This window comes from Berkeleyomyces rouxiae (genome assembly GCF_048999995.1).
Source record: "Berkeleyomyces rouxiae strain 22BRR77 chromosome Unknown BrBRR77_ptg000001l, whole genome shotgun sequence".
NCBI classification, from domain to species: domain Eukaryota; kingdom Fungi; phylum Ascomycota; class Sordariomycetes; order Microascales; family Ceratocystidaceae; genus Berkeleyomyces; species Berkeleyomyces rouxiae.
The window spans coordinates 4075413-4089538 of record NW_027396491.1 but is presented as its reverse complement, the minus strand read 5'-3'; the positions used below and the strand labels follow the sequence as shown (position 1 = coordinate 4089538).

Sequence of the window (14126 nt, the reverse complement as noted above, 5' to 3'; positions counted from 1 at the left end):
TGTTTCATCGCACGGCTGTCCAGTTGTATTGGGGCTTCTATTTCGCAGCTGGGTTTCTTCTTTGCTGTGTTTTGAAATCCGCAGCCACGCAGCGGGCCGCGTCCTATTGAGATTCCCCCTCTCCCCATCCCCCCCCCCCCCCGCCCCCGCCGTAGTCGGGCGACTTCCTAGACTCTATGGCCAAAGGCTTTGTCCGTAGCCTCCAGGCCCTGTCCACTCCGTATTCAGCTTTGAGGTGCCCGTCTTAGAGCGGCCCATGCTTATTTCCCGGCCGTGTGCGTGTAGTGATACATACATACTCACATACAAACATGGCTTGAGTGTGGATGTGGTGCAGCCCGTTGCTCCACCACGTGAAGCCAAATATCCCACCATGCGAAACCTCCCAAATCATCATGATCCAGCCCGCTGCTTGCTTACATGTTGGTCGAGGATGTCAGAGACCCCACAAGTCATGGTATTGGCTCTGCCCTGCTATCTGGGCGGACTACTGGATGTGGTGGAGGGGGGGCGTTCAATCTTGTGCTGTCTTGCAATGCCACTGGAATGTTGCCAACACATCACATAACATCTAGACCGCTCTCTCAGATACGACTTTGGCTGCTGTGAGTATCGATGGAACATGGCGCCAGTCCCGAAATCCCAACTCTGCTGTTGGAAGAAAAATAACTACCAGACGCAGCTGTGGTGACGTTGTAGTGCGTCTACGATGTATGTGCCTTTTGAAATAGCCAAGACTGGTAGATAGCAGATGAATCCATCGTATGTATGCACCCTGCAGCGAGACTTCGTTTTTCAGAATTGCAGAAGTGGGTTGCTAACACGTGATGCATGAGCAACTGGCCAGCCCTCTCTATATCGCTGTCGTTCGGATATATGTGTACTAACTACATAAAGCCGCATATATGTATGTACAAACATATGTACATATGTATGCGCAGAATATTAACAGGTGCATACTCAGTCGATCTCTGGGCGCCTGTTTACGGTCAGGAAACTTGCCGAGTGCTTCGTGCAGCAAAGTGAGACATGGATGCAACAACTACACACCAAAATGCCACATAGTCCACTGCTGGGCCAGAGAAAAGTGGTGAGACTTGCAGTGGCAGTTGCAGCTGGCAAACATGGAGAAGAATACTTGTTAACTAGTTAGATACTACATGCGCACAGGACAAAAGACACTGCAGCAATATAGCCACTAAGAGACTGCTGCGAGGACTTGGTGAGCGAAAGGATGAATCAACCAATGCATTCAGGCTTGACCGCCTTCTGCAACAGGTCACCCACATAACTAACCTGCCGCCATTTCGTCTCGTGCCTGCCACATTCTTGATGGCTGCCATGGCCCATTCGTAACTATTGCCTGGCTGTGTGTGTGATTGGCCATGATCTCCATGCACTGTCAGCACATGTCCAGCCCAGCAAGCATCGCAATCTTGCCGGTGGCGGCCGCCTGGCTTGGGCATTTGATTATACGTCAACGAGATCTGGCTGTGACATGAGTCGGCATGATTCTCGTCATCTGTCACGTTGCAGACACGCGCATGTCGAGTCCTCCTGAAGCACCATGCAGTTGACATGTTGGGGCGCCCCATGTGTAACTCTTCTAGTCTGATGTTGAGTGGTAGCACAAACCAGGATCAAGGCTCCAGCCGGTATCATGGCATCATGTCAGCCACAATCACAAATATTCACTATATCCCAGGAAACGCCTTTGCTAATCACGACGGCGACCAAAGCCTCAAGCTTCCTTTTGTTCCCCTTTTCCATGGCCAACTCTAGCGGTGTCTTTGGAGATCCTACTCGGGCCTCATACCCACCATAGAAGAGGCACCGTCATGGGCTAACGGGGGCAGGTTCTAGAGCTTACTACGGCGATAGACCCCTCGTTCCTTCGAACTGTGCGTGAGATGGAAGACGCCTCGAGGTCCTTTGAGCATTCGGTTATTCATCATGGGGTCTGGGGTAGTACGACAGTCTCAGAATATTCCACGCGCCAATGCATGCTGCAACCGTGAAGTCACTGTTGGTTGGATGGTGGGTAGTTCGTCATGTGTGTATGTATTGTAGCTTGTGATATGAAGCCAACTTTCCATATATCACATCATGCAGTTGACTATTAACCAACTACTCCCAGCTATTTATACAATACGTTCTTTTTACAGGCCGAGGCTTACGTAGCCGCCCCGGGAGGGCGGGCCCTAGCTCACCATTCCCAGAACCTTAGCTTCGAGGTTAGCGCACTCGGCGATGAGGACTAAGCTTGTTAGGACAACGCCAGCTGGGCAAACAGGCCACGACTCCGCCGTAGCTTGACGTCAGGATGGGACAAACTTCCTCTGCCATGCAGTGCTTATTGTTGAGCTCTTTGTTTTAGCTTGCATTTGTGTGCTCCATGTCACATCGGGAATCTCGTATCCGCCTGTCGTTCTGAACAGCCGACTGCACGGCTTCCATCATCGGCTGCTCTGGGGTTCTGCTCGCCATGTGGCATATCCAAATACTTGTGTACTTGTGTTGCTCGCTGTTCTCTAGAGAGGCTTCTGGCCGTTGAGGAATCTCGTTTCTATACTCGTGAATCTGGAGTTTGTTCAAAAAATCTAAGATTCCCCTAATCTTTATTGAGCCTTACACACCAAGCAACTGTGGTGTAAAAGGCTCGGAATGAATCCAATCACACCCTGTCTCTTGATACATGTGTAACAGCTCTTCTGCTTGTGCAAGTAATACTGTCTTGGTCCATGTATGAAAAGAACGAGTGCTGTCAACTTTTACGTACGAGTAGTGATGAGACTAGCCACAAATGCGCTCATCGTCTGGAGAGATTTACATTCTACTAGCCGTTTTCTACAGCGAGCTTCCAGAAACAGGCGCGCTAAATACAGCTGACGTGGGTGAAGCAGCAGCTTGTCTGCCGCGTAAAATGACGAAGTAGCGAGGGTAGAGCCGATTCTCGGCTTTCTGGCGGCTGTTTTTCCAGGTCCGTCACCAACTACTCGCTGATATGCCTGCTATCTCTGCTTTGGTCGGCAGCCGAGAAGTAGTTGGGGTATCAAAGTCATGGACCAAGAGCCACGACCTATTTGGAAAAAAGAAGCCCCTTGGATGGTATTGATAGTCACGGAGCTTCCTATAACTGATGAGATCTTTAAACTGACGCCTTGCTTATCATATTACTTCATGCTCAGATCCGCCTATAAACGCTGCGCTACTTCGTGTTCTAGAATAACTGTTATTGTCAGTATGGCAAGTACACAATTCTGGAGAGACATATTACACCCGGAGCGGTGGAAGCATCACTCTATCTCCATTCTGGGACAACGTGCTTAGCTGATCCGCCAACTAGAGTCCTGTGTCTAGAATGCCAATGACGCTTTACAAACCTATAGCCAAGATAAGTGTGTTATCCTGTCACAATGACCAGAACAGAATGGGTGTTAGTGACCCGTCAGATGCTCGCCATTCACGTTTTCAGTCTGGACTAGGTTCCCGAAACAAAGGGACAGAAACATCGGCCTTACTATATGCGTCGCATGGAACCATCCATGTCAAGCTAACCATAAACTGAGAATGGGGCACTCTATTGAGAAAAAACATTGCTCAGGTAATTCTTCATACATTTACTTTTGTAATTGACTGGTAATACATTATCAAGCATGGATGGCCTCGCCTCCAGCAAAATCGCCCATTGCGGCATCCTCATCGTCAGAGGCCTCTAGGCCTTCTGAGCTCATGAGGCGATCATCTTTTTGTTCAGCTGTTGTTGGAGTATATGGTTAGCACAGATCATGCAACATGGGAGCGGGTAGCAGGTAATATAGAAGGAGGGGCAAAATTTCTATACATCCAAGCATAGAAACGATACTCCTCAAGATAAAATAACAAGGGATGGGATGTGACATATAGCAATCGAGAAAGAAAAGAAACTTACTTCTGGGCTCAACCATCAAATTCTCCTGCACCTCACAGTCTGTAAGCACAGAGTTGGCGCCAATGGCACTGCGTTTACCCAAGATGCAACGAGTCAACTTGCATCCCTTGCCAACCTTGACTCCGTCCATGAGCAAGCACTGTACAAGCTTAGCACCCTCATTGATTTGACAGTTAGCGCCAATAACACACTCCTTGATGGAAGTCTTCTCCTCAACCGTCACATTATCGGCAATCAGTGAGTCTTGTTTAGTAATGGTAGTTCTTGACTGTACGCCCTCTGGATACGCAACCTTGCGGGCGTGAGCAAACGGCGACACTGGTTCGCCACCGGCTTCCTCAATGGAAGGAAGCTTCGCAAGTTGGAGAGAGACATGGAGCAGAAGCTTCGCGGTATCAACTCTACGGATGATTGGGCCGGTGGGGTCGGTCGGATGGACGTAAGCCTGAATGCTGGGTACAGAAACCACAAGAGGAGTTTGTCCATGAGAACCGTCAACGGCAGCGTTCTGGGTGTTGGAATCGGCTCCGTTAGTTTCAGCGTGACCAACAGAGGCTGTATCGCTGCCATTGTGAGAGGCGGGGGCATCATCGTCATTCTTGGGGTTCAGGAGTTCGCCAAGGCCAAGCTTAGTGCCGAGACCATCCTGCCAAGTGGCTTTGGCCCACCAGCCAACTACATCCTCACCAATGCTCTCAAATGTTTCGTTTTTGTAAACAAAGTCCATAATCCAGTGGGGGAGGATGTATATATGAGCATCACGCTTGGAGGACATGAAGCGCACACTGGGGTGTGCGCGAAGAAGGCTGTGTCGAACAGGGAAACCCTTGTGCTCCTCCGTGATATCTTTGTAGGAGTCCGTCGGCAGAGAAACAACAAGATTAGAAATATCAGGCAGTAGAGAGCCCTTTTGCGTCGAGGCAGAAGTGGCCGGAATCTTGGTAATGCCAATGTAATCCGTCTCCTCGCCCTTAATTCTGGTAATCTCTCCTCTAGTCTCGTAGAAAACACCAAGACCACCACTGCGAGTAATCTTGGAATCGCCAGGGAGCTTCTCGTACCCAACAACATCGCCAAGGCTAGCGCTCTGTACCATCCAAGCGTTCAGCAACTTCTGGCCGCCTAGTTCACAAACCAGGTCGCAAGGAAGAACCATGAAGTCGCCCTTCACAAGTGACCGGAGCTCGGGCAGTCTGAGGATTTCTGCAGTGCCCATTGTCTGCGTAAGGTCGGCGGGAGCAAGAATTTCGGGGCGGGGGTGCGGCAGGCCCGTCAAAATGGGGTTTGTGCTGAGGGCAGCCTGCATAGCCATTTTTGCGGATGCGGGGCAAATCAGGGTGATGTCATTGATACCCATGCGATAACAGTAGTCAATGGGATACCACACCATGGGCCGGTTGGCAATGGGGAGAAGAGCCTTGGGGTTTTCATCCGGGCTAGAGTTGAAGGTGGTGAATGAAGAGCCAGGGCCACACAGAATAAGGGCTTGGACTCCAGGCGAAGGTCCAGTCACGGCGTGAGGCATGGCGGACAATGGATTGCCGTTGTTGAGGTCGAATTCAGATCTACAGGGATCATCAGCAATCAAAGTTCTTAACAGTTCGATGGCCATTTTGCTATGGAATTTGCAATTTTGAAAGAGATAAAAGGCCAAGGTGATGAGAAGGTGTCTTAGAGGTGCGTCTACTCACCGGCGTGAAGGGCAGATATTTATAACTTCTTTGTAACTGCGCGTGCTTCCATGTGTCTGCACTCTCTCTGTCCTGTATACTTCTCCGGAGTGTGGACGCTTTGCGTTCGTAGTCTCTAGTTACCGCGTATCTTGTGTAGGTAGAACGACGATAGTCTTTGTAAGAAAGAACAAGAGTTAAATCAAAGTATGCGTCATAACCCACGATTTGTCGATGAGAAAAACGTCACGTGACTTTGATTTGTGCTACCAGCGGCGCAACAGTCAGGGTTGACAAATTCATCAAGGCCGTCATGATGATGTTACAGTCCTTTTTGTAGACAAAAAGAAACGTACTGTGATACTTCTTGTGGCGGTCTTGTGTTTTAATGAGACGGGGATGAATTGGGAATCTACATATGTGTGCTATTGACGGGCATCAATCTATGTACTCACTGCATTGGGGGCGGGTTACATAACCCTGGTGAAAACTCAGTGGACCAGATTGTGCGCTGATCGAAGTCTCCAAACACGACCTGGAATTCACCTGCGCTCAAATGAATCAACTGGAGGCAGTAGAAATATTTTCCACTGAAGTATCTCTATATAGAAAGCCTGAGAAGCTATGCATTGCAATGAGACAGGTTGTTTGGCCTCCAAGTGTGTTTTATACAGCCACGCTGGTCGCTAAACTACCACAGCTGACAAAGTCGCACAAAACGCACAGGATGCCGTGACGCTCCGTCCATCCATAGCAGCAGTAAAGAGAGGCTGAGAGAGGTGGGCCAATAAAGTGGCTCTCCCAAGGGACAGAGACAGATTATTGCGTGCAAAAAGACCACTGCTGTGCATTCCTGCTGAGGAATGAAGCCAGCTTCCATCATCAAAGTCAGCAACAAAATATCCCTCGGCTACACTATCACAAGCTCTAGTCCGCATTGCACTTCAACCTCGATGCCCCTTGTTGTGTTGTGGGGTTTGTTTACTCCCGGCCCCTGCGTTGGCCAATCATGCTGCAGGACTGCGCGACTCGCACCCTGGCTGGCTGGCTCTGTTTTTAAAGCGAGTGTCCCCAAGCCGTCAGAAGGCGAGCGTGAGAAACGCCCAGCCACCCGCCACTTTCTTTGCGCAAGGGCATATTGAAGAACGAGGGAGACGCAACAACCAAGGTGTCAATACCAACATCTTATTGTCTCTAGACCGGATACCAGAGCACTGCAGGACCAGCGGAGCAGCCATCGCCACACTAACACACCAAAGCGAGGAACTGCCCAGGAGGGCCTTTTTTCCTTTTCATAGCCGTTCATAACCATTATCTTCCCCTTTTGTATCTCGGAGTGGTCCAGCGCCACCAAAACTTTGCTCGTTCTCCATCTCTCGACACTCGAGCGACGCCACCTGCATCCGAGCCCTGACTTCCATCGACTGGGTGAAACATCGACATCGCGCAAATCGAAAACACACGACCTGGAAGCATCTTTGCGCTTGTGTCGCTTCACCGTCTAGCTACCCCTACAGACTCGAGTCTGGCTCCCGATCCACATCTACCCGAGTTTTCAAGTCCTTGGTACTCCGATTCAAACACCATACGTCTATCGCGCCTTGCGATGATTGATTCCTGTACCACCGTTGCCACTGCCGATATCGTCTAGAGTGGAAAATATCACTGGAAATACCAATGGCCGACAGTTCATCATCGCGCTCCCGCCGCAGCGCTTGGGGCTTCTGGGTGCCGCTGACTGTCACTGTGGCTGTGGCCACACTGGGTGTTGCAGCCTTTGTCCTTAGCCAGCGCGAATCTGAAGAAGATGCAGAGCCTGGCCTCGATTACGAAGATGGCGACGAGCGCGGCCCTGCCAGTAGTCGCAGGGAGCGCACTGCGCCCGGTACCACCGACGCAAATGTGACAACTGGCGACTCCACCACCAGCGAGAGGGGTGTTGTGCCCGAGGCAGACTCCATTCCCACTACATGGGGTGCACGCATGTCCGGCGCCCTGGGGCGCACGCCGAGCCCGCAACAATTTTTCGACTCTGCTGGCAAGACCATTGTGACCGGCCTTTCCGTAGCTACGGCCGCCGTCGGCAGCGCTTTGCAGTCTATTCGCGAGGAGGACAAGACTGCCTTCCAGGATCATGAGACCTGGTCCGAAGAGGCCGACGCAAAACATAGCCGCTCAGTTCAACAGCAACCCGAGTTGATTGCAGAAATTAGTGAGAAAGTGCAGCAAAGTGAAGCCGTTGCTCAAGAGGTCAATGTCGAACGACCTGTCTCCTGTACTAGCACAAACCCGAGAATGACGAGCCGTCCTAACCGCAGGACGGTTGCTATTGTCGTTTCAGCCGATCTTGCGCTCACGAACCTCGAGGATAATGGATTTCACGAGCAAGCAGTAAGCTTAAACACACTACATGCAAATAGTGATCCCCCACTTGCTAACCAACGTTACTAGTCCATTCTCTCCCATATTCCAAAAAACATTGATCTTGAGAAGACCAAGCTCTACGTTTTGATTTATGCGCCCTGCCTCAAAGAGAAGGAATCTACCGCTGAAGCCGCAAACCCTCAAGCGCCTCCGTCCATCAGCTCATCCTTCTCTAACATTGCCCATGAACAGGCCCAGCCCTCGGAAGCCGGAAGCCCTCTGTAAGTAGTTCTGGATATGTTTTTTTTGTGTCGTGTTTTAACAATTCTTTAGAATCCGCCCATCGAGTAATGTTGCTGTGTACAACTCAATCTATTCACAGGCGCTCAACCTCGTTGAGAACGATGCCATGGTTCTCAACTTTACCACCCCCAGCGGCCATATGCACCTCCTGCGTTCTCTGAACCCGGAGATTGTCTATCTCCAGGAGTCTCTTTCTGGCGACAAGGGATGCTACATCACGCAGATCCAGTCGTGGTACCGTTACGATGTAATTGTTGTTGTTGGTGCTGAGGGCGGCAGCGGTGGCATTGCCGACAGCGAGTCCGAGGCAGAGAGAGAAGCCAAGGTCATAAAGCCGAAGTGGTGGCAGAACCCCGATCGCGTAGCCCGTGGAAAGGGCATCGTAATTGTAGATGGCCCTCGCCTTGAAGATGACTGGCTTAAGCGGCTGGAGTAGAGTGGTGGGAACCTATGTGTGTGGGGGAGCACCCTGGCAGGTTATAGGGGAGGTTTTCTAATGTAGCGCCATTTGATGTTGGACTTTTGTGTTTATCTAGTTTTCTCGCGCCTTATGATGTCATGAATGAGGACGTGTCGACTTTTGCGATGTTGATGCAATGCAGTTTATGTGAGAACCCGTCGCGTGTGTTGCAGTTGTACCCTGAATCGTGATGACTACAAAGAGGCCTCACTAGGGTTAAGCTTGACATTATGCTACGTTTGAGTTGGAAAAAAGGGTGGGATGAACGTCGTTGATGCAGTTATTCTTTGCGCTTTACGTCTTTACGTGCCTTCGTTGATGTCGTTATCACGTCGCAAAGGTCGGACTAGCCCCAGATGCGGATAACCATGATGTGGATCACATAGTCACGTGGAAGATGCATTTCAGTCAAAATAGGCTGTGCATTTAGAGGCAAAAAGGCTGCAGCCACACCAACGCCACAATTCCCTGACACGAAATTCGTCCTTCCGCACCTTCTGTTCCAAAAAATCGCTTTGATTTCCAGGCCAAGGCTTCTGTTCCCACTGGAGAACCCCACACACCTCGCGTGAAGCAGGGAACCAAAGCCACTGTCTGCACCGCTAAACACGAACACGTCGTCCTCGGCCAAAACTCTCGCCAAAAGTCATCGCAAGCCCGGCGAAAGCCATCCCGCTGTCCATCGATTCCGACTCCGCCTTAATCGCGCCTTGTTGTTACTGCCTTTTTGTGCGATAATTTCGCCGCCTTCTCTACCTTGTCGCTGTTTGCTGTCTACTTTTGTAGCCTGGCCGCCACCCCTTCAGCCGCAAACGTGAGTGGAGGAGCTCCTTTGCCGACGTGTATGCGACGAACCACAAAAATCAACCCACGCTCCTCGCCGCGATAATCCGACCGTCCGCCTCCATCTCCTCTACCACCGCATCATTATTTGTCCATCTTCCACCGCAATTTAGTCGCGCCTCATTCTCTGCCGTTGCGGCGCTGCCCATTTTCCCGTGTTATACATTTATTGCTGAGTTGTTGTCGCATTCAACGCCCCTTTCGGCGCATTTCGGCACCCTTCCACGACCCTGTCTGGTGATAGCCTCGTGCCCTTGGCTCTTTTATATTGCTTCGACTGCATATTCATCCGTCCCTGATTCATCGTGTGCCCCTATCGTCGTCTTTTATCATCGTTGCGACCATGGCACCTGTGGTGACAGCCACGCCCATACACCCGCCTATCCCTCCGGGTATGGCTTCCAAAATTAAACGACCAATCGCCTCAAATAGCATTTCTAATGGCATTGCCAATGCGCGCGTCTCGGCATCACCCTCCACACTCCCACGAAAACCTCAAGGCGCCGCAACATCAACAACAGCAGTTCCCGGTCCCACCATCCAGCAGACTCCAATTAGACCGCCAAATCTCAAGCTTCACTTGGAGAACAATGCCCAGTTTCAAGGCCGCAACTTGAGGAACAGTGCAGGCTTGCCTTCAGCTTCGCTCCCTACCGACACTGCAGATGTCCGGAGCATGGAGCGCCTTCCATATGGTATGTTTAGCAACTGTCCACTATATGTGCTACGCTCGGGCGCCTGCTAACTTGATATCGACCTCAGACCTGTCAGGAAAATACATACTCAAGAAACACGCAGGCAAACCCCCATCATTAATTGTTCACCTTCATCCGACCTACTTCAAATTCGACCAACAGGATGGCGTATTCTCATATCAATCACCCATGAGGATATTCCTGCAGCACCTCAAGTCTTCCACCATTCCCCACGACCTCATGATATTCTTTACGCAAGCAGGCGTGTCATTTTACGATGGCTGTCTCATTGTACAATTGCACGACCATCGGTCAGCAGAACATGAAAGCGAGGCATCGAAGCAGGAACTTGCTGAGAAGAAGGCTGCCCAAGCATCAATTCACAACAACAGCAGTTTTGTAACACCATCGCCTTATGCGCCTTTGTCGAGCGAAAGTATCTCCACCAAAAAGAGCGACAGTAACTCACAGGATGATTCCAAGGACAAGGTCAAGATCGACGGCAGTTCAAAGAAGAAGGATGGGTCACATAAGCTCAAAGTCTTCACTGTAGTGATGCTGCCCACACCCGAGACGCTCACATCAGACTTGCTTATCAAAGCTACCACGCCTCTCAACCCTGCCAACCCTCCTCCTACGCCTGCTGGTGCCGTTCCGCCAACACCTACCTCAGCCATGCCACTACACAAGCGCCAGAAAGGAGAGAAAATGGAAATTGATGGCTCCAATGCTCGCGAAGTTGAGGCTGCCATCCTCTTACAAACAACTCCAAGACTTTTCTTAGAGCCTGTCAAGACTCCATCCGACATGATCATGCTTCTTGAAACATTTTCACATTCAAAACACTCCGAAAATGTTCCCCAGCCCAAGGGTCGCAAGCGTACTGTGGCAGAGATGGCCGCCGACGAAGCCTTTATTGCCGACCACGAGCGCTACATGCTTGTGCTTGATGAGCGCCTCGGCCCCACAACATCTAGCGCACAAAACGCAAACTCGAATGGAGACGCAGACTCTTCGGCCGCATCCAAAACCTTTGAACGCTTCACTCGTTTGGCTGATATTCGCAAGGCCCAAGAAGAAAAGCATGCTGAAGAAAAGGCCAAGGCTGCTGAGAACCAACGCCGTGCTGAACAGCAGCGCTTACAACAACAGATGGAACAGGCAGAGCAGCAGCGTGCTCAGGCCGCCGAAGCCGAACGACAGAATGCCCAGAAGCTGCAGGCCGCTGCTCAGAAGGAAGCCATCAAGAAGAAGAATGCTCAGTCTGCTGCTATCATGAAGGCAAGAATGCAACAACAGCAACAACAGCAACAACAGCAACAACAGCAACAGCAGCAGCAGCAACAACAGGCTTCGTCGCAAAAGATGCCGCGCGCAAATCAAAACCAGTCTATCGTCCCACAAGGGCAGCAAATGGCCGGTCCAGCCCAGGTCCAGGGTCAATCAACGTTGCAAAATGCTCCTGTCCAGACCCAAACCCCAACAACCGCCAATGCCCAAATGGCATCTCAGGCCCAAGGGACTCCCCAAATGTCCAACAGCGCACCTCCAAACGCCACTCCTACCATGCCGAACATGCCTATCAATGGCATGCCTGTCTCCGGAAACTCGATGCGGTTTTCTGGGCAACCTGGCCAACAAATGGCATCTTCCCCGGTTGTTCGAAACGGAACACCTTCTCAGATCTCTTCCCCTCGCGTTGGTGGTATTCCCATGCAGCAAACCGGCTCAAATATGGCTGGCAGCCCCCCTCGACCCCCTTCCGCTATGCAGTCGCATGCAGTTCCTATGTCGGTTAGCATGTCAGCCCGTAGCCACCAAAGTCACGGACAAGGCACACCGCACATGGCAAATGCTACACCTAACATGGTATCTGCCAGGACACCTGTTGTAGGACCTGCTGCGGTGCAAACACCTCGAATGAGCCAAGCCAGTCCCCCTCCTACCATGATGGCTAATGGCTCTGCAATGGGCACCCCTACTATGGCCAATGGCAATATTCAGCCAGGCATGGCGGGTAACATTCGTATGGCAGCACAGCTGGCTGCTCAAAACCAAGTAACCCATAGCCGCATCATACAACAACAGCAACAGCAACACATGGCTAACGGCATGATGAATGGAACCGGCCAGCCCATGACGGCTGCTCAACAACAAATGTTCCACCAGCGTTTGCTCGTTCAACAGCAACAGCAACAGCAGCACCAGCAACAACTGGCTGCTCTGCGCCAGCAGGGTATGCTTGCTGGACTCACTCCTCAGCAGCAGCAGCAACAGCAACAACTGCTTACTCAACAATATGCCAATGCTATGTCGATGAACGCCATGCAAGCAGGACAAATGACCCCTCAAATGCAAAATCAGCTTCGGGCTCAGATGGCATCTCGCGCACAACAACAGCCAGGCATGGCGAATGGAAACCCCAACCTGCAAGCCATGCTCATGCAGCAGCAGAACCAGATGGCTGCGCAACAGCAGATGGCTGCGCAACAGCAGCAACAAATGGCGCATCAGCAAATGGCACAACAACTTGCTGCTGCTCAGCAACAACAGCAGCAACAGCAACAGCAAAACCCTCAAGTCCTGACACAAATGCAGCAAATCCAAATGCAGCAACAGTTGCAGCTACAGATGCAACAACAACAACAGCAGCAACAGCAACAGCAGCAACTTGTTGGATTATCCCCGCAGCAACTGAGCATAATTCGGTCGTCTACTCCAGCGGAACAGGATGGCATTCGACAAAATATGGCCACGCTCTACCAGCAACAAATGAACATGTTTGGAACGAAATTTGGTGGCGTAGACAACGTTCCCAAAGAGGTATCCGAGAACCTCAAAAGGCGATGCATTTTGCACGCCCAACGCTTGTTCGTTTCACGAAAGATTCAAGTTGCTCAGCAAGCTCAGCAGGCAGCTCAACAGCAGAACATGAACGCCATGATGAGCCAACAGGGCATCTAGGCATGGCTTTGTCATTCCACCCCGGGCTTCTTGGACTCTGACTAAAGCATATAGTTTCTTGACTGACTGATGCTATTTCTAGTGACTATTCACTTGGAACTTTCTCCTCTCTTTACCTGCTACTTTCCATTATAATTTCCCTGTCTTGCATCTCTTTATATTATACCTTTGTTCTTCGGTGGGTTTCGGCGTCTATATGGTTAACGGGACCTTGATATACGGAGCAGCCTTGGAGCTTCGTACTTGCTTCTTTCTCGTTATACTTTGTTTACTTGTCCTTTTTCTGCTTTGCGATTATTGGTATGGACTCCCAGGAGATTTCGACATCTAGCCACTTATGCCAGTTACGTTTTGTATATTGGAGTTTACCAACTGGTGTCGAGCCAACTAACGACGCCGGTTCGGGTTCTGGCTTGATTGAGTATGGGGAGGTGTCTTCGTTATTTGTTGCTTGTTTACAGTGGTTCTTGTTTTAGCCGAATGCGTGTTCGCTGGTCTATTTAACCATGCGACTTGACTGGTTTTCGATTTAAATTCAGAATGAATTGATTCAACTAAACTCTTCATGTATCTGTGGGTTGGAGTCGAGGCGAAGGCAGATAAGGCCGATAAAATCGTAGCACGTGTGTAGTTCACGTGACCGGTATGCGGATGCAGTGCGGCCCGGCTATGTGGGGCTCAAGAGCCTGAGGCTAAAGATTAGCTTACCTAATCACCCGGAATGGAGCTTCGCCGTCATTACATGGACAAGCTCAAACTCCATCGGCCTAAATCTGGATGTCCAGCTGGACATTGCACCACCACCACGATCATTTCGCGTCTTGTGCCTGAAATAAAGCGCAATATTTCTGCTGATCCCTGCAAAAAAAAGCACTTGGACTTCATTAGCTCACGTA

The 14126-nt window shown here is 50.7% G+C and overlaps 3 protein-coding genes across 3 annotated transcripts; 2 read left to right on the top strand and 1 right to left on the bottom strand.

Annotated features, from left to right (window-relative positions):
- Nucleotides 1-3650: 3650 nt before the first annotated feature.
- BROUX77_001147 (uncharacterized protein) lies at nt 3651-5543 on the bottom strand (the record flags this gene model as incomplete). The annotated part of the gene is made up of 2 exons (XM_073745544.1): nt 3651-3757; nt 3932-5543. 2 exons carry the CDS (start codon nt 5541-5543, stop codon nt 3651-3653), a joined length of 1719 nt encoding a protein of 572 aa, XP_073609382.1.
- A 1735-nt stretch (nt 5544-7278) lies between these two features.
- On the top strand, nt 7279-8704 carry BROUX77_001146 (uncharacterized protein; the record flags this gene model as incomplete). The annotated part of the gene is made up of 3 exons (XM_073745543.1): nt 7279-7992; nt 8053-8246; nt 8299-8704. 3 exons carry the CDS (start codon nt 7279-7281, stop codon nt 8702-8704), a joined length of 1314 nt encoding a protein of 437 aa, XP_073609381.1.
- Nucleotides 8705-9914: 1210 nt separating this feature from the next.
- On the top strand, nt 9915-13230 carry BROUX77_001145 (uncharacterized protein; the record flags this gene model as incomplete). The annotated part of the gene is made up of 2 exons (XM_073745542.1): nt 9915-10266; nt 10334-13230. The coding sequence occupies 2 exons, from the start codon at nt 9915-9917 to the stop codon at nt 13228-13230; spliced, it is 3249 nt and encodes a 1082-aa protein (XP_073609380.1).
- Between the last annotated feature and the right edge of the window lie 896 nt (nt 13231-14126).